The 23,047-nt window shown below is 49.6% G+C and overlaps 1 protein-coding gene across 2 annotated transcripts in view; it reads left to right on the top strand.

Annotated features, from left to right (window-relative positions):
• Positions 1-23,047, top strand: part of sptbn2 (spectrin, beta, non-erythrocytic 2) — a 48,548-nt gene that overhangs the window by 15,837 nt on the left and 9,664 nt on the right. For both annotated transcript variants that reach the window (XM_079738135.1, XM_079738136.1), the window contains exons 2-26: positions 717-868; positions 1,883-2,056; positions 2,856-2,947; positions 3,552-3,632; positions 5,413-5,528; positions 6,003-6,115; positions 6,601-6,788; positions 7,227-7,344; positions 7,750-7,908; positions 8,808-9,110; positions 9,541-9,694; positions 11,081-11,475; positions 11,897-12,160; positions 12,684-12,895; positions 14,140-14,277; positions 14,884-15,103; positions 16,417-16,953; positions 18,136-18,338; positions 18,802-18,892; positions 19,155-19,301; positions 20,224-20,487; positions 20,916-21,140; positions 21,754-21,843; positions 22,236-22,514; positions 22,834-22,964. In XM_079738135.1, coding sequence (XP_079594261.1) covers positions 717-868; positions 1,883-2,056; positions 2,856-2,947; positions 3,552-3,632; positions 5,413-5,528; positions 6,003-6,115; positions 6,601-6,788; positions 7,227-7,344; positions 7,750-7,908; positions 8,808-9,110; positions 9,541-9,694; positions 11,081-11,475; positions 11,897-12,160; positions 12,684-12,895; positions 14,140-14,277; positions 14,884-15,103; positions 16,417-16,953; positions 18,136-18,338; positions 18,802-18,892; positions 19,155-19,301; positions 20,224-20,487; positions 20,916-21,140; positions 21,754-21,843; positions 22,236-22,514; positions 22,834-22,964 — 4,846 coding nt within the window. The remainder of the gene's footprint in view (positions 1-716; positions 869-1,882; positions 2,057-2,855; positions 2,948-3,551; positions 3,633-5,412; positions 5,529-6,002; positions 6,116-6,600; positions 6,789-7,226; positions 7,345-7,749; positions 7,909-8,807; positions 9,111-9,540; positions 9,695-11,080; positions 11,476-11,896; positions 12,161-12,683; positions 12,896-14,139; positions 14,278-14,883; positions 15,104-16,416; positions 16,954-18,135; positions 18,339-18,801; positions 18,893-19,154; positions 19,302-20,223; positions 20,488-20,915; positions 21,141-21,753; positions 21,844-22,235; positions 22,515-22,833; positions 22,965-23,047) is intronic.

The following is a 23,047-nucleotide window of genomic DNA, read 5'->3' as shown; positions in this document are numbered from 1 at the left end:
GTGTTGTTCTGTTTGATTTGCTAAACTCATTGAAGTGTAATTCTGTTTAGCAGTCAGAAACTCAGTGCTTAGACCCAAGCGTGTGGGCGACCTTAACTCACGGCTTGAACATAGGTGTGGTTCTGTTTGTCTAAGCTAAACTCTGTGCTTCAACTTAAGTGGAATCCTTTTATGTTGAACTCAAAACACTCCCTTAACCACAAAGGTCATTCTGTTTAGCCAGAATAAACGCACTCACTTCAAGTTGAGTCTGATTCTGTTTACTCTGAGCTTGATGCTAAAACTCAAAGTCTGGTTCTGTTTGGACACCACCTTCCATTTTCCCTGGGCTCTTGGTGCAGAACGTTAATTAAACATCCTTCAGGACCCATGTCCCTGCTCGAAGGAGAGCGGATCTGGGGCTCCAGTGGTGTAGCGCCTCCACCCACAGCCCGTCCGCTCTGTGTGCCTAGTGGACCGCTCACGACCCTGGTCAACCGCGAACAAACAAACGGCGCGGAACCAACGCAATTACAGCTGCGCAGCTGTTGCCATCTGATGTTAACACCATCTACCACCAGAAAAGTACAAAGCCACCCCCTATCATGTTGTTATCGATTTTTAATTCAGATAAGCGACAATGCTCAGCGCTGGGGTTTTAGTGTGGAGTGACTGAATAGAGATATACCATCTCCTTCACACCCTCCTCCGCTTCCTGCTTGTGTGTTTCCTTGCAGATGAGCGAGAGGCCGTGCAGAAGAAAACCTTCACCAAGTGGGTGAACTCTCACCTGGGCCGCGTCACCTGCCGCATCGGGGACCTGTACACGGACCTGCGCGACGGACGCATGCTCATCCGCCTGCTGGAGGTCCTCTCTGGGGAACAGCTGGTCAGTTTCCACGCCCGCAGCCCGCAGCTGCAACAAACTAACCAGTTCTGCTACCTAGCGTGACCTGGCCACCTCCCCACACACACACGATGGCACATGACACACACACACACACATGCAGTCACAAACTCACTCACACAGGCATGCACTCACATGCAGACACACGCACCCACTCTCAAACACGCACCCTCTCACTCAGGGAGCTCTTTCTCACTCATTCTCCAATTCACTCACTCATTTCCGTACTCGCACACTCTGAATCTCAAACACACATTTGCTCTCAGTCACTCATTCAAACACTCAGTCACCCACCCACTCTCATTAACTCTCTCCCATGACGCATGACTCAAATCTCGGAGCATGGTGTCCCCCTGATGTTGCCTCAGCTGTCGTCCGCCTCAACTCTTACCCTTCCCCTTTATTCGGATTTCATTAGTTCACCGAGGTCAAACCAAGTTCCTACCTTCTGCTTCCTCTGAATATTGAATACTATACCCAATTTCCACTGCGTAACCTGTAGGCTTCCTTGAGCAAGAGGCCTCAGGTCCTCATAAGATATCTGGACTCACTTTAGGTTGCATCTGCTAAATCAGGCTTCCTCAACCTCTCCTCCTTCTTCCATCTCTTCCTTGTTTTATCCTCCTCCTCATTTTCATAACTCATCCGCTTCTCCTCTTCTCCTTCCCCGCTTCCTCCTCCTCCTCCTCCTCCTCCTCCCCTCTTCCTCTTCCTCCACCACCTCACCCTCATCCTTCTCCTCCTCCTTCTCCTCCTCAACCTCATCCTCCTCCACACTCCCATCCCTCTCCTCCTCCTTCTCCTCCTCCTTCTCCTCCTCCACACTCCCATCCCTCTCCTCCTCCTTCTCCTCCTCCACCTCCTTCTCCACACTCCCATCCCTCTCCTCCTCCTTCTCCTCCTCACCCTCATCCTTCTCCACACTCCCATCCGTCTCCTCCTCCGCCTCCTCCTCCTCCTCCTCCTCCTCCTCACCCTCCTCCTTCTCCTCCCCAGCCCAAGCCGACCAAGGGCCGTATGCGTATCCACTGCCTGGAGAACGTGGACAAGGCGCTGCAGTTCCTCAAGGAGCAGAAGGTCCACCTGGAGAACATGGGCTCCCACGACATTGTCGACGGCAACCACCGCCTCACCCTGGGCCTCATCTGGACCATCATCCTCCGCTTCCAGGTAGCGCCCGTCAACGCACACACCCAAACACACAATAACACACACTCGCACACACACACACACACACACACACACACACACACACACACACACACACACACACACACACACACACACACACACACACACACACACCTGCCCCTTGTTTAGAACCACCTGGTGCTTGGTGAGCGTGAGCCAAACCACTCCCTCTATTGAATGAACCAACCCGGTCTTCACATGCAGCCCACTCTTTCCCCAGGCGAGAACAGAAGTCTGCTGAGTTGGCTTTTTTGGGGGGTTGAGATTCTTGGATAACGGGTTCAGTACTATTTACACTTTCCACAGCAACCTGTCGAGGTGCTTTGACCTCATTGAGGTATGAGTAAAACAAAATAAATGTGTAATAAGATAAATTCACAGATTATATACAGTTGGGGAAAGGGCAGGATAGTCTATCTAGTTGTTGTGGTGATTTAGTCCCAGCAGAAGGTTTCTGGGTCAAACCCCACTGTCATCTGTCAATACTGAAGGTACCCTCGGACAAGATGCCGACACCCCTACCTGCACAGTTATGACCCGTACCTTATGGATTTACCATAAGTTGCTTTAGATACGAGTGTCTGCAAGTTCATGTAAATACGCCCGTAATTGTACTTACAACCAAATATCTATACAAGACCATCCTTAATGCAAAGTTTAAATTGCCCATAGCACTGCGGCATCAGTAGGGTGAGCATGTCCCAGCCGGTGTTATCATGTCGGGAGCCGTTTCTGTACGTCGTGAGGAGTGTGTTCACGTCCTGATGTCCGTCCACAGATCCAGGACATCAGCGTGGCGACAGAGGACAACAAGGAGAAGAAGTCTGCTAAAGACGCTCTGCTGCTGTGGTGCCAGATGAAGACGGCAGGGTGAGGAACCAGGGCGGCATAGGGTGGTGGTTGTGGTGTTTGACTCCCAGCCAAAAAGGTCCTGGGTTCAATCCCTCCAAGGCCACGCTAAGAGAGCAAGATGCTTAACCCTGTGCTTAACCCTTATTGTATGTTGTGCGTCCTGACACTTAAAAATAGTACTTATCCGAGCTATCTTTGTTTTGTACAGGGAATAGGTTAACCTAGCAATGTTTAGTGCTGGGCACTTGGTTCATGAACATCCTTGCTGTTCCGACAACGATATATTGTTTCTCCTCTTCTGACAAATGTACGCTTTGGTTAAAAGCGTCTGCTAAATGTCCTAAATGTAAATGTAAATGTAACCCCTACCTGCCCCTTAAGGACATGAAGCTAAGTTCCCTGCTCAGTATCTTTGGATCCTTTAGATAAGTATATTTAGATACAAGGTCTCCTTATTGCCACAGCACAACCTCTAGCTGCTCTTTGATAAGAGTCCCTTCGGATAAAAGCATCTGCTAGTTGACTAAATAGAACATTTAGAGTCATCACAGAATGAAAATGTTATTGTGTAATAGGAGACTGGAGTTTATTATTGATTCCTCTTTGTTCCCGTCCTTCGCAGATACCCGAATGTCAACGTCCACAACTTCACCACGAGCTGGAGGGATGGCCTGGCATTCAGTGCCATCGTGCACAAACACAGGTCAATGACTGTTGCACATTCCAGACCGTTGCCGTCACCTACTGAAACCTCCCACCCGTAGACTGAGCCTGTGTACTGATGGATATTGGGATAAGACAGATAAGAGGGTCACCAAAATCCATGTTTATAAATGTAGAGTTTTTTTATGAAGTTATAGATAAACGAAAAATTAGGTTTTTAAAATGGGAGGACGTTTTCCTTTGATAGAGAGATGTCGGATTCTGAACTTTATCTCCAAAGTATATATCGACCAGGAATTATGTTGACGCATGTGTCAGCATATACATTCAGCAACAATTCAAATCAAAATAATAATAAAAGGCCAAAAGGATGCTTAAATGCAATTATATTCATATCTTGGCTTTAATATTTTTCACGAGGATCGCCATTCTTAAAGACATCACACACCTCGAAGCAGCTTGTATTCCCAATCTTCTATTAAGCTCTCCATCTGTTCCTATATTTTCTCCTCCTTCTTTCACTTGAACCGCCTGCAGTTTGGCTTCAACAAGAAAGAGTAAAATTGGATGTATGTTGACCTAGATCACAGAAAGAGCACCCTACTTAGTATAATTCATAATGCAGATCCATGCTGGGAAACTCACTGGCTCCCCCTGCTGTGTATAGTCATGCTGTCATTCCTAGATGCTCATTGCCTCATTTCCTCTGAGTCAAATAAGGGATAACCTTCTTGGTCAGGGAGGAAACTGAGCTTTTGTATGGAGTAACTGATCTGCAGGTTGCATATAAATTTGGCCATCTCCATTTACATGTTCAGAACGTATTCAAAGCAGAGGGGAGGAGATTGTGGCAGTCGTGTCAGGTTAGAGCTAGCGGGCTGCCTGTTGAAGCATGATGCTTTTTGTAATTTTTCTTCTTCTACCTCTGAAGAAAGTTGATATCGTCCACTTTTGGTAAGGTGTAAAATTAATAACAAATCTGTACCATCATTAGAGTGAGGCAAATTCATAGGGAGGCCACCCAGCTGCTTTGCCATTTCTAGCCCAAACTGACTGACTGTCCCCATCCACCAGTAAGCATCCTAGAGCGAGTTGCCTCACCCCCTACCTGCTCCTGAATGTATGTGCATGTAATGCATCCACACATCCAGTGTCAGTCCCTTCCAATATAAATATACATTTTGCATTGAAAAAAACATTAAAAAAATGATAAGGACATAGGGAAAGCTATTAACTGGTGGCACTCTGCCTTGTTGAGTACAACCCTGCGACGCACCATTACCCTATCAACTTCAGCTCATCCAACGCTCACATGGCTCCCTGGTTGAGAGGGTTCCACCAAAGCCAAAGTCTGACATCAGCACCACTAACCGTACCATCACAGAGACACTCAGAGACCGGACACAGCAGCATCCACCGTCTGGTGGTTAGAGCTGTACCACCAGCCCACTTCTGACTACTGCCATTACCCTCATCCATAATTAACAAGATGTTGTAGAAGCCAAATGCAACGTGGTGCATTGCAAGTCTTTGTTTTCTTCCCCCGAGACTCTGCATCTCTGCATTAACATGAAAGTGCAAAAATAATGTAATAATAGATCAAATAAAATATATAAATACATTGAACATGAATAAATAAATCAAATAAATATATAAATAAATAAAAGATCTGACATGTTAAAATGCTTATAACTTAGAACTTATAAGGAAAGAATAAAGACTATTAATTACTGAGTGATTGACTCACAGTTGTTCCTTCCCTCCTTTCCTGTCTGATTAAGGCTTAAACCTTCTCTTCCCTTTTCGTCTCCTCTCCTCAGATCTGACCTGATTGAGTTCGACACCCTGAAGAGGTCGAATGCCCACCACAACCTCCAGAACGCTTTTAATGTGGCGGAGAAGGAGCTGGGCCTCACCAAGCTGCTGGACCCAGAAGGTGATTAGGTCTAGTCCCTTGGGGTTGCTCTTAGTCCCAGACTGTGTGTTTGTGTGTGTGCGTCCGCCTGTGTGTTTGTCTAGAGCAGATTGATAACAGCTTAGACTGTGTTGCTGCATTTGTCACCACATGCTGACTTCACAGGGAGGATGTCCATATATGGTCAATAGTGACCATACATGGACAACCTGGAAATGCCGATTTGGAAATGAAAGCAATGTTTACATTAAAGCCCTTGAATTTGAATGTTTGTGTTGTTTGTGAATTGGAAACTCTGGCTGTTTCCTTTGTTTCCCCCCAAATGTTTGAAGATTTTCATAATTGCATGGTGCTAAAGACAAGAGCAGTGGTATCATATAGTGTCTGTTCATATCAGCTGACTAATGTTCAGCTACCGATTAGAGATGCAAATTAGACGGACTGACTTTCTCTTTCTATTTCCATTTTTCTTCCTCTCTCCCTCTCTCCCCCCAGATGTGAATGTGGACCAGCCAGATGAGAAGTCCATCATAACGTATGTGGCTACCTACTATCACTACTTCTCCAAGATGAAGGCTCTGGCCGTGGAGGGAAAGAGGATCGGCAAGGTCAGGCATCTCCCAATCGACCATGTTGCCTTCCTGTTCCTGTTATCTATTCATCATCACGCATTCAATTGAATTCAGAGAACTTTATCGTCCCATGAGGAAATTAATTTGTTGACAAACTATCTGTGACAGGCAGTCAAACAATAACGGCCCACAGATGAGTTTGTAAAATCAGGGAGGCTGGATGGCCTGCTGTCGTCAGGGTGTTTGATTCCCGGCCAAAAGGTTCTGGGGTCAAACCCCAAAGTCCACAGTCTACCTGCTCATTAAGATATGTTCTGTATTCATCTCTGCTGGGGGGAAATGAGGATGTTACAGAAAAAATACCGGACAGAATTAAAAAGAGTTAAAGCATTAAAATAAGAATATGCTAAAACCAACACAACAATATAAAGTCTCAGCTAAAATACGAACAAAATGAACTACTTGCTTTCCACCTGCTGTCTCACCTTCATCTGTGGTTCTCCCTCTCCCCCGCCCCGCAGGTGCTGGACTACGCCATCGAGGCAGACCAGCTGATCGACAAGTACGAGAGCCTGGCGTCGGAGCTGCTGCAGTGGATCCAGCAGACCATCCACACGCTCAACGACCGGCAGCTGGCCAACTCCCTCAACGGGGTGCAGAACCAGCTGCAGGCCTTCAACTCCTACCGCACCGTGGAGAAACCGCCCAAGTGAGTCTCAGTGGAAGGGTATTGGTTCAATCCCCGATGTCCACAGTCTACCCGTAGGCCTCCTGGGGCAGGATTCCCCTAACCCCGCTCCCTTCTTGATTGTATCTATAAGAACACTTGAAATGAACGGAGATGGTAAATAGTGAGTAGTTCTGTTCAACGTATACAGGGATGGTTTCCGGTTAATAAACTCTGCATGTTGAGGTTTATTTGTGTATGGTGGGTCTATTTTAAATCCTATCTTATGATATACATTACTTATATATATCTTCTCATCACATTCATGATCACGATACCATAATAATGGTACCATAATAATACCAGTACCAGAACAAGCCTGCCCTCTTCTGAACAAGGGTTATTAATCAATGATGCGCCTGGTGTGTTGGTGCTCTGGAGTGGCTGTTAAATGAGGGTACGTCTGCTTGTTGCCCGCAGGTTCACAGAGAAGGGAAACCTGGAGGTTCTGCTCTTCACCATCCAGAGCAAGATGAGGGCCAACAACCAGAAGGTGTACATGCCTCGCGAGGGGAAGCTCATCTCTGACATCAACAAGGTACGGGACAGCCAATGGGGAACCTGTTTGAGCACAATGCAGCTCATAGAAACAACTCATTCTCTGTTATACATCGCCTTGTATGCACTGTGATTTACTAAACTTGGAAGTCGCACTCATACCATTCAAATAGATACTGCTGCTACTGTGGTATTAGGAAAATGTGCCATATTCACTCGTCTTTTAATACATATATAGTTTGATTCATCCATAGTATTAATACTCATAAATAGTAGTGATATGTATATAATATTGTCAATATAAAGTATTGATAATTGAAAACATGTATATGAATCAGTACAATTCATTAACATGAATCCAATTATAATATGAATTGATAATCCGGCAGCACCCTAGTCTCAGGATAATGATGTCAACCTGTCTGGTGTTGTGATTGGTCGACAGGCGTGGGAGCGTCTGGAGAAGGCGGAGCATGAGCGTGAGCTGGCACTGAGGAACGAGCTGATTCGCCAGGAGAAGCTGGAGATGCTGGCGGCTCGTTTCGACCGCAAGGCCGCCATGAGAGAGACCTGGCTCAGCGAGAACCAGAGGCTGGTGTCCCAGGTACACACACACACACAAACCTTATAGACACACATGAACACACACACATATACACATAAACAGGCACACACACAAGAGGCTAGTGTCCCCGGTAGACACACACATACACCTCATACACACATATCAACACAAATACACACGTGCATAAACCCCCACGCACACACCAGAGGCTGATGTCCCTGGTAGACACACACATACAACTTATACATATACAGACATATGAACACCCATACATATGTACATACACAGCAGAGGCTTGTATCTCAGGTAGTCACACACATACACACATACATATACACTTAGGGTGGCACATAAATTCTTTGTTAATTAGACGTCGTCATTAGAAAAGCTTAAAAATTATAAAATTATTTTTTTTGTGGGGGCGGGGATTGACCCAGACTTCTTTGGGCAATTTGGTTTTGCTTTCAACTAATGTTCTTAATTATTGTTTGACAACACCTTTGTGGAATGGTAGTGGCGCTGTGCAATCATTTTCTTTTCGAAGTGGAGCACATTTTAGACCATCATTCTCGAAGGGCACAGAATGTCTGGAAATAAACTTCTAAAGTTTGGCAGCATTTCAAATCCATAAAAGACGATAAAAAAAAAAGCCTAACACAAACTGTGTCAACAGCAGCTGTCATGCCATAACCCATGCGCTGGTGAAAATCAAATATACACATATACGAACTCAAACCCATATACCAAAGATATACACACACAAACGTATGTACATACATACACACGCATGCCTGAGGTGTGTGTGGAGAGGTAGGTAGACACACATCCACTCACAAACCAAGAAACCCAATGACCAAAGCCAGAGGAGAATCTATCGACTCAGCCCCCTCTTGTCTTTTCCAAACTAAACCTCCCGTCTCTCTCTCCCTCGTCGCCAGGACAACTTTGGCACGGACCTGGGCGCGGTGGAGGCGGCCACGCGGAAGCACGAGGCCATCGAGACGGACATCGGGGCGTACGGGGAGCGCGTGGCGGCGGTGGAGGCGGTGGCCAGGGAGCTGGAGGCGGAGAGCTACCACGACGTGCGGCGCGTGGCGGCCCGGCGCGACAACGTGCTGCGGCTCTGGGAGTACCTGAAGGAGCTGCTGGCGGCGCGCCGCGAGCGCCTCCACGCCCACCGGGACCTGCAGCGCCTCCTGCAGGAGATGCGCTACATCATGGACTGGATGGGAGACATGAAGGTAGGCCCGTGGGGCGGCGAGCGTCATGCTGTCTCTCTCTCTCTCTCTCTCTCTCTCTCTGTCACTCACACACACTCTCGCGCACATGCGTGTGCTTGGCACGCCCCTGTCCTCATCTTGCTCTTACACTTTTTCTCTCTCTCTCTCTCTCTCTCTCTCTCTCTCAATCTCTCTTAATCCCCCTCTCCCTGTTTACCTCTTGCCCCCCAACCTTTCTATCTTGTCCTCTCTCTCTCCCTCTTGCTCTCTCTTCACTCTCTCTGATGAAGATGAAATGTAGGAAAGCGTCTATAGTATTGCATACATTTATTGATAATTGTGATTGTCAAAAAATGCCGTTAACACAGCAATACTCTCAACCCAACCTGAATGTTTTCAACCCTTCTCTTTAACCCGTGCTCCATGGTCTGGCCGTGTGTGCTCCCCTCAGGGCCGGCTGCAGTCCCAGGACAGCGGGAAGCATCTGCATGACGTGCTGGACCTGCTCCAGACCCACACCCTGGTGGAGGCCGACATCTCCGCCCAGGCCGAGAGGATCAAGGGCGTGCAGGCGGCCGCCCAGCGCTTCACCTCCCAGGACCAGCGTGAGTCCCCTAACCTCTCACCCTCTCACCTCACCATCCACCACCACCAGCGTGAGTCCCCTAACCTCTCACCCTCTCACCCTCTCACCTAATCCCTACCACCAGTGTGAGTCCCCTAACCTCTCACCCTCTCACCCTCTCACCTCACCATCCACCACCACCAGCGTGAGTCCCCTAACCTCTCACCCTCTCACCCTCTCACCTCACCATCCACCAACACCAGCGTGAGTCCCCTAACCTCTCACCCTCTCACCCTCTCACCTCACCATCCACCAACACCAGCGTGAGTCCCCTAACCTCTCACCCTCTCACCCTCTCACCTAATCCCTACCACCAGTGTAAGTCCCCTAACCTCTCACCCTCTCACCCTCTCACCTCACCATCCACCATCACCAGTGTGAGTCCCCTAACCTCTCACCCTCTCACCCTTTCACCTCACCATCCACCACCACCAGTGTGTGGCCCCTAACCTCTCACCCTCTCACCCTCTAACCTTATCCCTACCACCAGTGTGAGGCCCCTAACCTCTAACCCTCTCACCTCACCATCCACCACCACCAGTGTGAGGCCCCTAACCTCTCACCCTCTAACCTTATCCCTACCACCAGCGTGAGTCCCCTAACCTCTCACCCTCTCACCCTCTAACCTTATCCCTACCACCAGTGTGAGGCCCTAACCTCTCACCCTCTCACCCTCTAACCTTATCCCTACCACCAGTGTGAGGCCCCTAACCTCTAACCCTCTCACCTCACCATCCACCACCACCAGTGTGAGGCCCCTAACCTCTCACCCTCTAACCTTATCCCTACCACCAGCGTGAGTCCCCTAACCTCTCACCCTCTCACCCTCTAACCTTATCCCTACCACCAGTGTGAGGCCCCTAACCTCTAACCCTCTATCCTTCCCCTCCCATGGCCAGCTTGAGTCCCCTAACGTCTAACCCTCTAACCCTGAAACCTTCTCCTACAGCCATTTTGAGTCCCTAACCTCTAACCATCTAACCTCCTCCTCCTACCGTCAGCATGATTCCCCTAACATCTAACCCTCTTCGATGGCTTCAAAGACCAGAAGTCCATTCATTTCCAATGTAGTACAGCGTTGTCTTCAACTCAAAGTGGGCATTTAATTATGTTAGTTGAGGGCTCGCATTGTTAGCTAAAGGTTAATCTATCTGCAACTATAATGTGGTGATTGTGTGCACTTTTATTTGTGTGCCGCAGCACCCAGTAGCGTATTGAGTAAGAAAGAGTGCAGCATCCATTCTTTGTTTCTCCTGTACCGCCATACAACAAACGGTGAAACTGGTATAAAAGCAGCTTAACCATTCTGCTTATGTAAGCGGTTTCCTCCTCCACTACCTGACTCTAATCCCCCCCCCCCCGGCAGCCTACAAGCCGTGTGAGCCGGCGCTGGTGGTGGAGCGGGTGGCCCTGCTGGGCCGGGCCTACGGGGAGCTGGGCCAGCTGGCCGTGGAGCGCCGCGACCGCCTGGAGGACTCGCGGCGCCTCTGGCAGTTCCTGTGGGAGCTGGGCGAGGAGGGCGCCTGGATCCGGGAGCAGGAGCAGATCCTGGCGGCGGCGGACTGCGGCCGGGACCTGACGTCGGCGCTGCACCTGCTCAGCAAGCACGAGGCGTTCCGGGACGAGATGGCGGCGCGCTACGGGCCCCTGGGGACCAGCATCGCGGCCGGGGAGGCGCTGGTGCAGGAGGGCCACGTGGGGGCCCCGGAGGTCAGGGAGAGGATCAGGGACATCAGGGAGCAGTGGGCGCACCTGGAGGAGGTAGGAATCGTCCTGAAGCAGGACACTTCCAGGACAACCTTAAGAGAGCCTACGACGTGTTACAAGAGTCCCTATTTTAGGAGACATAAAAATACTTTCCATGTATTTTGTGGGTTTGATCTCTTGTTTGGTTCGCTCTTTTGAGTCAGGGACCGGAGAAGTAATAATAATAATCTATTTTGGGTTTACTGTTTGATAGGAGTGTACCAAAAATGTGGACTGTTGGACCAGTATTTGGTCGTTATCAATCTGCTTAAACGCTTGATTTAGTCTACCGATCACAAGCCAGAAGGGTTTTAGGTCTAAGATAAGAATTCCAGTCGCTTTATATGTTTTATGTTTTTTTGATTAGTTCCACTAAGAGTAGAGTTTTATAGGCAGCTACGCCCGTGTGACTCCCCCCCCCCCCCCCCCCCCCCAGACCTCCCTGCTGAGGGAGCAGAGCCTGAAGGAGGCGGTGGCGCTGCAGCAGTTCCAGACGGACGCCAGCGACATGGAGGCCTGGCTGGGGGACACCCTGCGGCAGGTGTCCAGCCAGGAGGTGGGCCACGACGAGTTCTCCACCCAGACGCTGGCCCGCAAGCAGCGCGAGGTGGAGGAGGAGATCCAGAGCCACCGGCCCGTCATCGACTCCCTCCAGGAGCAGGTGCTGGCGCTGCCCGAGGCCTACGCCCACGACCCCCAGGTACGAGGACTCCTGTTGGGGTTCACATTGGGCTTCAGAGTCATTGCATTCAAATGTAATGGAGCCCGAAACATTGAACTTGTTTCCATCAATCGTTTTATTTTACCATAATGCTGAAAGAAATATCTAAATGTCACGGCAAATGTCAAATTAAATAAATCGAACAAAGGTCAGTTAAGTCTGGTAAGACGCATGCAATGTTATTCTGAGTTGTTATCTGACTTCACAGCTCATTTGAGCATATGTCCCCCCTTTAAACATGGCATTTCAAAACTTGTCAAGGAACCCAAAAAGAGAGAATCTGGCATCTGGCCATTGAAAGAATTTGCACTGCCAAATCTGCAGCCCATTCTATCACCAATGACCGTAACTCAATTGACATTTCCAAAGTCTTAAAGTGCCAAAGCTAATAAACTCAGGATGTCCTTTTTAGAGCGCCTAAAATAACAAAGTTTAGACCCCTGATCCCTTGACTCCTCAGCTCATGTGTGACCCCACCTCTCCCGCCCTGTTCCCCCTCCAGGTCGACGGCCGCGTGCCCAGCATCGAGCAGCGCTTCGCGGAGCTGGAGTCGCTGTCGGCGGCCCGGCGGCAGGCCCTGGAGGGGGCGCTGTCGCTCTACCGCATGTTCAGCGAGTCGGGCGCCTGCCTGCAGTGGGTGGAGGAGAAGGAGCAGTGGCTCCACAGCATGGCCATCCCCACCAAGCTGGAGGACCTGGAGGTGGTGCAGCAGAGGTGAGCCGGGGGGAGGGGGTTGGGGAGGGGGGGGAGAGAGTGAGGGCAGAGGGGGGGAGGAAGTGTGGAGGCTTCTCCATTGAGGAGAGGGAGGAAGATCCTCCTCCTGTTGAGAATAATAAAGGTAGATTGCCCAGACTACTGTAATGAATTAATGCCCTTAAATATGACTACTTTAATGCCTTTGAATATATAATGTTTGTTTCCCTGGGTAAAGGGCAAGTGTACAATGGAAACATTGGAAACAGAGGACATTGTTCATGTTTAATTACAAAGCATTCCATTCATTGAGTTACAGTGCTAAGTTAGCGACCAAAGAAAAAGGTAGACCACTTCGCTAAATTAAGATCACCAAAAGTAATGGTAACGCCAGTGTTGTGGGTGCTACATGGTTTGCGAGGTACTCATGGCTTACTGGTAGCATTACTAGCAATCAAGTGTATTGCTGGCCCTGTTTGCTAATGAATAATGGCAAATGTCCAACGTGGGCTGTTCATGGTTTCACTGATGTGAAAAATCTTGATAGGGCAACCAAACGCCACGACAAGTGTCAAGTTCACGTTGGTGCTGCTATGCGACATTCCTTGCTAGGCACCATGCCTATAGGTTGTTTGAAATAATGTTCTCGTTCTTTTACTAGTTTGTTACTCTGACCGTTCTGTTTGATATTGTGGAAAGGGTGAATGATTCAGAGCTTTTTTTAAAACAATTGTAACTGGAAATAAACATAGCTAAATTACAACCAATAACTTCAGTCATTGAGGGCAAAAATATGCCCAGATTTTTTTATTTACTTTTACAAATCAAGAGTAGGCCTGATTTGACTAATGGGCCTTGCATCCTTTCCTTCTGCCCTTGTAGTCCATTTCAAAGAAATGCTGCCCACCAGCTTTCAAATTACAGTGATGCCACTGGTGGCTTTGTATCAATTTTATTCACATAACTATTCCTCCCTACTGTTTTGTAGTTCACCAAAACACCCTGAAACAACTTGAGTCTCACATTCTTATGCTTCTATACACCAACATTGCAAGCAGGCCAATGGCAACCAAGCGCACAGTCCTTCCTCCCTCACTTTAAAAACCACCAGCCGCCACTGATATATATATATATATATATATATTGAATCTGATGAAAAACAACTTTAATAAATGTAGTATAAATAGACCTAGAGGTATTTCCCTGTGTATGAACAAGGGCGACCGCCTTCAGTCCTACATCTAACGCTGTGTTTCTGGCTGCAGGTTTGAGACGCTGGAGCCAGAGATGAACAACCTGGGTTTGCGGGTGACCGACGTGAACCAGGTGAACCAGCAGCTGCTGGGCTCTGAGAACCGGGACAAGGAGCAGATCAACAGGACCCAAGAACAGCTCAACGACAGGTCCGAACTCCCTGGGAGTGACCCCGTGTTATTCAGTGCTTTCGATAGCTGAAAACACCACGCCTCTGCCACCATTAGATCTCTTTGGGTAGTCTCATTTAGAACATGACTGTGGAGTGCAGCATCCATGCAGCATAAAATGCAGGCCAGAAATTGATCCGCGGAAACTCTCCTGCGGATCAATTTCTGGCCTTTCATGCTCACACAACGTTGTCTGTTTTTCATCCATCAAAAACCGTGACATTTTAATAGACGCTCTCCCGAGTGGCTGAATACGAGAAAGCAGGTCTAGTAAATCATCGTCAACGGAGGGTTTGGAAAAAGTCGACGTTTGATTGGGACATTATCCAGACATACGCAGTCTTGGCACGCCCGTAGGGGAAGGCATGAAGTGAAACTATGTTACGTATACATCGTTTTAAAAACATTGCTGAAAAAATGCTAGTCTAGGCGGAAAACTTTTAACTGAAACGCTCGGGGGGGGAACGTGCTCTTTTCGCTTTGAAACCTAAAAAACGCTAGTATGGACAGAAAACCTAGCCGGCGTAGTGAGGACATGGGCAGAAGTGACTCGCCCTTGAACCCGTGTCCCTCTCTCTCCTCCAGGTGGAAGGAGTTCCAGCAGCTGGCCGACCAGAAGAAGCTGGCCCTGGAGTCGGCCCTCAACATCCAGAACTACCACCTGGAGTGCAACGAGATCCAGAGCTGGATGAAGGAGAAGACTAAGGTGATCGAGTCGACCCAGAGCCTGGGCAACGACCTGGCCGGGGTGATGGCCCTGCAGCGCAAGCTCACCGGCATGGAGAGAGACCTGGAGGCCATTCAGGTAGGGGAGAGAGACCTCTAGGTGTATATACTACATATAGAGAGAGAGACCTGGAGGCCATTCAGGTAGGGGAGAGAGACCTCTAGGTGTATATACTACATATAGAGAGAGACCTGGAGGCCATTCAGGTACGGGGAGAGAGACCTCTAGGTGTATATACTACATATAGAGAGAGAGACCTGGAGGCCATTCAGGTACGGGGAGAGAGACCTCTAGGTGTATATACTACATATAGAGAGAGACCTGGAGGCCATTCAGGTAGGGGAGAGAGACCTCTAGGTGTATATACTACATATAGAGAGAGAGACCTGGAGGCCATTCAGGTAGGGGAGAGAGACCTCTAGGTGTATATACTACATATAGAGAGAGACCTGGAGGCCATTCAGGTACGGGGAGAGAGACCTCTAAGTGTATATACTACATATAGAGAGAGACCTGGAGGCCATTCAGGTACGGGGAGAGAGACCTCTAGGTGTATATTCTACATATAGAGAGAGACCTGGAGGCCATTCAGGTAGGGGGAGAGAGACCTCTAGGTGTTTATACTACATATAGAGAGAGACCTGGAGGCCATTCAGGTACGGGGAGAGAAACCTTTAGGTGTATATACTACATATAGAGAGTGACCTGGAGGCAATTCAGGTAGGGGGAGAGAGACCTACATAGAGAGAGAGAGAGAGAGAGAGAGAGAGAGAGAGACATTTAGCTCTCACCGCATTTTCCGGAGGAAATGCATTTTCTAGTTATATTTACAAATCTCAAAAAAAAAGAAGCAGAAGCAATTTGTTGCGGTCGGTGTTGATTCTGTGGCGCTGCGCCACACATTGGTCTATGTATGGGAAACACTGGGTGTATACACTACATATATAGAGAGAGAGAGACCTCGAGGCCATTCAGATACGAAAAGGACCTTTAGGTGTATATACTACATACATAGAGAGAGAGACCTTTAGGTGTATATACTACATACATAGAGAGAGAGACCTTTAGGTGTATGTACTACATATATATATAGAGAGAGAGACCTTTAGGTGTATATACTACATATATATAGAGAGAGAGACCTTTAGGTGTATATACTACATACATAGAGAGAGAGAGACCTTTAGGTGTATATACTACATACATAGAGAGAGAGATAGCGATAGAGGCTCTACAGGTATGGAGAGAGATAGCTTAAGGTGTGGGTAGATGGATATGGAGGTAGAGGCTCTGGAGATGGATAGCTTTAGGCATTTGGGAACCACCTTATTTATGTGCATAAACAATGAGCATGTCATTCCTAACCCATGCGTTCCTCCACCTCCTCCCAGGGCAAGCTGAACGACCTGCGGACGGAGGCGGAGAAGCTGGCGGAGGAGCACCCGGACCAGGCGGAGGAGATCCAGGCGCGCCTGGCGGGCATCCAGGAGGTGTGGGAGGAGCTCAACGCCACCATGAAGCTGCGCGAGGAGTCCCTGGGCGAGGCCAGCAAGCTGCAGGGCTTCCTGCGCGACCTGGACGACTTCCAGTCCTGGCTGTCGCGCACGCAGACGGCGGTGGCCTCGGAGGACATCCCCACCTCGCTGGTCGAGTCGGAGAGCCTGCTGGCGCAGCACGAGAGCATCAAGAACGAGGTGGACAACTACAAGGAGGACTACGAGAAGATGCGCGACGTGGGCGAGGAGGTGACCCGCGGACAGACGGACGCCCAGTACATGTTCCTGGCCCAGAGGCTGCAGGCGCTGGACACAGGCTGGCACGAGCTGAGGCGCATGTGGGAGAACCGCCAGAGCCTCCTGGCCCAGGCCTTCGACTTCCAGACCTTCCTGAGGGACGCCAAGCAGGCCGAGGCCTTCCTCAACAGCCAGGTAGGAACCCGGTACATGCGACCCCGGAGGAGCCCGGGGGAACAGGAATGCTCCTATGGGAACCCAAGGTTTTACGGTTTACAGAGTGTAGCTTGTGATCCATGGGGAGAACATTGAGGCGCTGAACTGAATAGCTTGCCGGAGTGCTTGGAGAACGCAGAATTTGAAAACTGAAAGCTGTACTGTGACGAGGTGTCACTCTCCAGGGTAATCCTCACTCCCCATGCCTTAAGGATGGTATGAAATGGTGATAACCGCCAATCCTAACGGCTGACGTTATTAAGATTCACCGTGAGAGAGTGTTCGTCTGTCGATCATGGGGTCGCCGGTTTTGATCTCCCCTCTGTGTAGCGGTGTGTCCTCAGAATCATTTTCAATTGACAGTTTCAGAGTAGTGGAGAAGGTTTCGCAAAGAAACCCCGGCCTGGTTGTCAACCGGATCTTTTGAACTTCAACATTTGCTATGAACAGCCTCCCTGTTGACTGTCAGACACTGAATAAGGAAAACCAATTAGCTTCCTCGCTCCCCTGCGACCATGCTGTGCCTCCCCCTCCACAATATCTTACAATCATATCCCTCTCGCTAATTACCCCTGGCATCTCCCTAACTCCACATCCCGCTCAGCACGCCGATATTAGTCAGGAAACCAGAGCAAGTCGAAGCAAGTAGGTCACAGACCTAGATCTGTTAGCCCTGTCAGAATCAGCCCACTCACAGTAGGAGAGCGAGCTGGAACCCCGCCGCCTGCTACTGGTAGAACCTGCTGTCATTGAGTTACTATGTTGGCATGTGAGGATGATGACACCAGGATACTCAGAAGATCCTGCTGTAGTCATAGGACGTTTTTTACCCCACTAATACCCACTGCAGCAAGATGATGGAACAGTGAGACTTTTTTTTTAACCTGCAGTTGCTAATTCAGGAAGCCATTTATATCGCTATCGTAATACCAATATAGAATTATTATTTATTTGACCAGATTTCAAATTGGATAAGAATGATTGATATTACTGTCTTATAATTCATATGAATATTATCTGTGTGTAGGATTATGTATAACTAACGAATTCTCTAAGTATCACTATCCTCTCCCTTGTGTAGGGGTGTGTATCAATAATGCATATAATAGATAATAATTAACAACACCATTTCTGTGCGTGTGTGTGTGTGTGTGTGTGCAGGAGTACGTGCTGTCCCACACGGAGATGCCGAGCAGCCTGCAGGGGGCGGAGGACGCCATCAAGAAGCACGAGGACTTCCTGACCACCATGGAGGCCAGCGAGGAGAAGATCAGCGGTGTGGTGGAGTCGGGCCACCGCCTCATCACCGACGGCAACGGCAACGCCGACAAGATCCAGGAGAAGGCCGACTCCATCCAGGAGAGGTGGGAGGCCGATCACACTCGGATCACCTCATTGATCCCGGGGGGTGGGGGGATGCTGTGTCTGGTTCAATGGCTCAACTTAAGATCATAGAAGAAATATTATATTCAAGGAAACCATACTATATGTTGAAGATAAATTATATGATAAATATGAGAAATAAAATGTGCATACGAAAATGAATACAAACACATGAATACAAACATTCTATTGTTATGTTTGATGTATATAATTAATGTAACCATAAGGGTAAGGGATGTTTCCAGACTAGGGTTAGTGGTGTTAGTATAGGTGCTGTATCTGTCCCAGAATGACCTTATCTTATACATGTTCTGACCTACAACACACTGGATTAGCTGCTGTGTTCCCCAGAGGAGGCGCTGGACCTGAGGTGTTGGTTGGAAGTCGATTTTTCCTCGAGGTGATGATGGAACAGTTGTTTGAACAGCGTTTCTTCTCCCCCAGACAACAAAAGAACAAGCAGGCGGCCAACGAGCTGCTGGCTAAGCTGAAGGACAACCGAGAACTTCAGCACTTCCTGCAAGACGGACAAGAGGTAAAGCATCGATAGCATTCAGTCAAAATACGAGGTCATAATGGGCTGCTTATAGCACGTTTTAAAAGACACAAGAGCAAGATGCTCGAACCGCCAATTAACGACATGTTTTTACCAAGTGGATTTAGATGTAGGGGTCTTAACTTTCACACAGTACAGAAAGGACACATAATAAACTGGTCACATCAGCGGTCTCGATATGAGATTTTGTTATGAGATATGAACCATGATAAATGACATGCATGGTGTGTGCCGGCCGCAGCTGAAGCTGTGGATCAACGAGAAGATGCTGACGGCCCAGGACATGTCGTACGACGAGGCCCGCAACCTGCACAGCAAGTGGCAGAAGCACCAGGCCTTCATGGCCGAGCTGGCCTCCAACAAGGACTGGCTGGACAAGATCGACAAGGTGGGAGCCCTGACGTGATGTTAGGGTGTGACATGATATGAGCTTATATGATATGCTGTACTGTAGAATACATGACATGAGATGAGGTTTACTTCAATAATTCCAGAGGGGAAGTTAGGGAACTGATATGACTTGATTTGATGAGCCAAGACTATTTGACTATTGATACTTGCCTCAAGTACATTCAGGTTATCAAAAGTCAAGCCTCAAAGCCTACTTTTGAACACCTTTCTATGGTTGACTTTATATGCTTCCTTATGTGTAGGCGAGACTAAAAACGGTAATATTAAAAGCATCATTATTGTTACAGTTTTCTTTTTATTACCATAGTATCTATTTTCAATTAGCAAATGTTGCAGGGGACCAACGATCTTCTACTGTCCATTGTGTAATATAACAGGAAGTGACAATCTGGATGGGCGGGTCATCTAACCTCCTCTCTTCCTCCATCTCTCTCTCTCTTCTCCCTCTCCCCCTCCCCCCTCTCCCCCTCTCCTCCCTCTTTCCCTCTCTCCCTCTCCCCCTCTCCTCTCCCTCTCCCCCTCTCCCTCTCCTCCCTCTCTCCCTCTCCCCCTCTCCTCTCCCTCTCCCCCTCTCCTCTCCCCCTCTCCTCTCCCTCTCCCCCTCTCTTCCCTCTCTCCCTCTCCTTCTCTCCCTCTCCTCTCCCTCTCTCCCTCTCCCCCTCTCCTCTCCCTCTCCCCCTCTCCCTTCTCCCTCTCCTCTCCCTCTCCCCCTCTCCTCTCCCTCTCCCCCTCTCCCTTCTCCCTCTTTTCTCCCTCTCCCCCTCTCCTCCCTCTCTCCCTCTCCTCTCCTCTCCCCCTCTCCTCTCCCTCTCCCCCTCTCCTCTCCCTCTCCTCTCCCCCTCTCCTCTCCCCCTCCCCCTCTCCCCCTCTCCTCCCCCCTCCCTCTCCCCCTCCACCAGGAGGGCCAGGCGCTGGTGGAGGAGAAGCCGGAGCTGCAGCCGGTGGTGCAGCAGACCCTGGAGGACCTGCAGGGCCAGTGGGAGGAGCTGGAGGCCACCACAAAGACCAAGGCCCAGTGCCTGTTTGACGCCAACCGCGCCGAGCTCTTCACCCAGAGCTGCTCGGCGCTGGACGGCTGGCTGAAGAACCTGGAGGGCAAGCTGCAGAGCGACGACTACGGCAAGGACCTGACCAGCGTCAACATCCTGCTGAAGAAGCACCAGGTGAGGGTCGGGGGCGTTCAGGTGTCAGGCAGACGCGTGGTGGCTGGATGGTAGATTTGATGAAGAGGACAATGCACGTCTATAAAAGAGGGGCTTTGACTCCCGGTCTAAAGGCACTGGGTTGGATGCCTAACCCCACCTTCTCCTGACTAAACTCCATGCTTTTTAGGAAGAGTCTTGTCACTCCTTTTCGCTGGTGTCATGAATGGGTGAGGGATTTTCCTCCAAGACAAAATAGGATTTAAAACCGGCCCATTGCTACGATTCCAGCAAAGCCAATTCCCCATCAGTAAGGAGGGGGAGGCCTTCCCCTCCGTCTCCACTCGGCTGCGCTACGGCCGCGACAGTGGGGCGGTTTCTCTGTCATCCAGCGGTGACGTTGAGACGGTTGTGTGATGTCTGACGCCCCCCCCCCCCCCTCCCCGCAGATGCTGGAGCACCAGATGGACGTGCGGGAGAAGGAGGTGCAGGCGCTGCAGTCCCAGGCCCAGGCCCTGACCCAGGAGGACGCCGGGCTGGCCGAGGTGGACGGCCAGCAGAGGCAGCTCACCGACAGCTACTCCCAGCTGCAGGCGCCCCTGCAGGCCCGGAGGCAGCAGCTGCTGGCCTCCAAGGAGGCCCACCAGTTCAACCGGGACCTGGAGGACGAGATCGTAAGCGTGAACCTAGACACTGTTTGGGGGGGGGTTCTTGGTTGGGAAGTCTTATTTCTGAACACCTCGGCGGGAATTGCTTTTGATGTATCGACGACGTCAGAAGAAAAACACTTCTTTATATAGTTTTATGCGTTATGAATCCCTGAAAATGAATTATTCAGGAGTTTATAATGAATAAATCAATATAATCAACATCTTATCCTCAAGGACTTCCACATTGGGCTTACTGCCACCACTACTAGAATAAGACCACTAGAAGATCCCCACTTGAAAACACCCGTTGAGTTTAAATGAATAGATAACGCACACACTTGAGGATTTGTTGCCATATGATTGGGTTTGATTGAGGCCTCTAGAAGAGGGTACTTGTACTACTTGGTGACATAATCGGTGCTATGACTCGTAATCAGAGGCCCAATGCAACAGTCCTCAGCCCCCGTTATGTCACACGCACTGAGCCTTCCAAAGAAGCCTGGCATCAGCGAGGGCTGGCATTAAACAGAGGGGTGAAGGGTCACTTAAGATTAGTGGAACTGAGAACATTTCCCTCTGAAGCCTTGTCCTGAGATGGTTGAGTGTGTGACCTGAGATTGATCCCGTGGTTCTCCAGCTGTGGATGAAGGAGAGGATGCCCCTGGCCACCTCTACGGACCACGGGAAAGACCTGCCCACCGTGCAGCTGCTGATCAAGAAGAACCAGGTACCACAACTCATTCATATCATCATCTGAGGCATTGTTCTCAAAAGGTTATGTTCAGTAAATACAGTTGCATCTTAGCGAATTTGTATATTGTGGCAAAGTTAATTAATTTCAATAATTCAGGGTTAGGGTTAGATTAACTCATACATTATATCGATTCATTCCACCAACAGTGAAATATTTCAAGCCTTTATTTGTATTAATCTTGATGATTACGGATTAAAGCTCTATATATTACATCAGACCAGTAAAAAAAAGATTTTTCATACGGAAATGTCAACCTTCTGGAAAGTATGTTCCTGTGTATGCACTCTGCCCTTTGCCTGAATTGCCCACCTCTCCCCTCGCCCGCCCCCCCCCCCCCCCCCCCCCCCCCCCCCCCCCCCCTCCAGACGCTGCAGAAGGAGATCCAGGGCCACCAGCCACGCATCGACGACATCCAGCGGCGCAGCCAGGCCCAGAGCCAGATGGACGGGGCGCGGCAGGCCGCCCTGGAGGGCCGGCTGGGGGAGATGAGGGAGCTGTGGGCGCAGCTCATCGCCGAGACGGACCGGCGCCACGGCCGCCTGGCCGAGGCCAACCGCGCCCAGCAGTTCTACGCCGACGCCGCCGAGGCCGAGGCCTGGATGGGCGAGCAGGAGCTGCACATGATGTCGGAGGAGAAGGCCAAGGTGAGGGCGTCGCCGCGCGTCACACGGCTTCGCCGTGGTGACAGGGTGGGGGTGATGAGGAGCTGCAAGGGGCTGCAGTGCAGTCGGAGGTCCACTTCATGGTCGTGATAAATGATTTATTCATGAGTCATTGTTTATTCACACTGATACTTAATATACTAAGATGCATCTAATATTAGATTGAACGGGCGTCAACCAAGATAAGTGAAGATACTTAAAGAAACGAGACCACTGTAAGACTGTAAATCCAATTCTTCCTCACTGGTTGGTCCACACCTGACCTCTTCTTCCGCTCACCTCCATCCCCCCCCCCCCCCAGGACGAGCAGAGTGCCCTGGTGATGGTGAAGAAGCACCAGACCCTGGAGCAGGCCCTGGAGGACTACGCCCAGACCATCCACCAGCTGGCCAACAGCAGCCGCCTCATGGTCACCAGCGAGCACCCCGAGAGGTCAGAGGTCACCCCATCCCCCCTCCCTACCCCTCATCCTCAAGAGACTACCAGCTACCCATCTCATCTCAATCTACTATTTA

This window comes from Pollachius pollachius (genome assembly GCF_949987615.1).
Source record: "Pollachius pollachius genome assembly, chromosome: 6".
Classification (NCBI taxonomy): domain Eukaryota; kingdom Metazoa; phylum Chordata; class Actinopteri; order Gadiformes; family Gadidae; genus Pollachius; species Pollachius pollachius.
The sequence above is the reverse complement of the archived record's forward strand: the minus strand, read 5'-3'. Positions and strand labels throughout refer to the sequence as shown.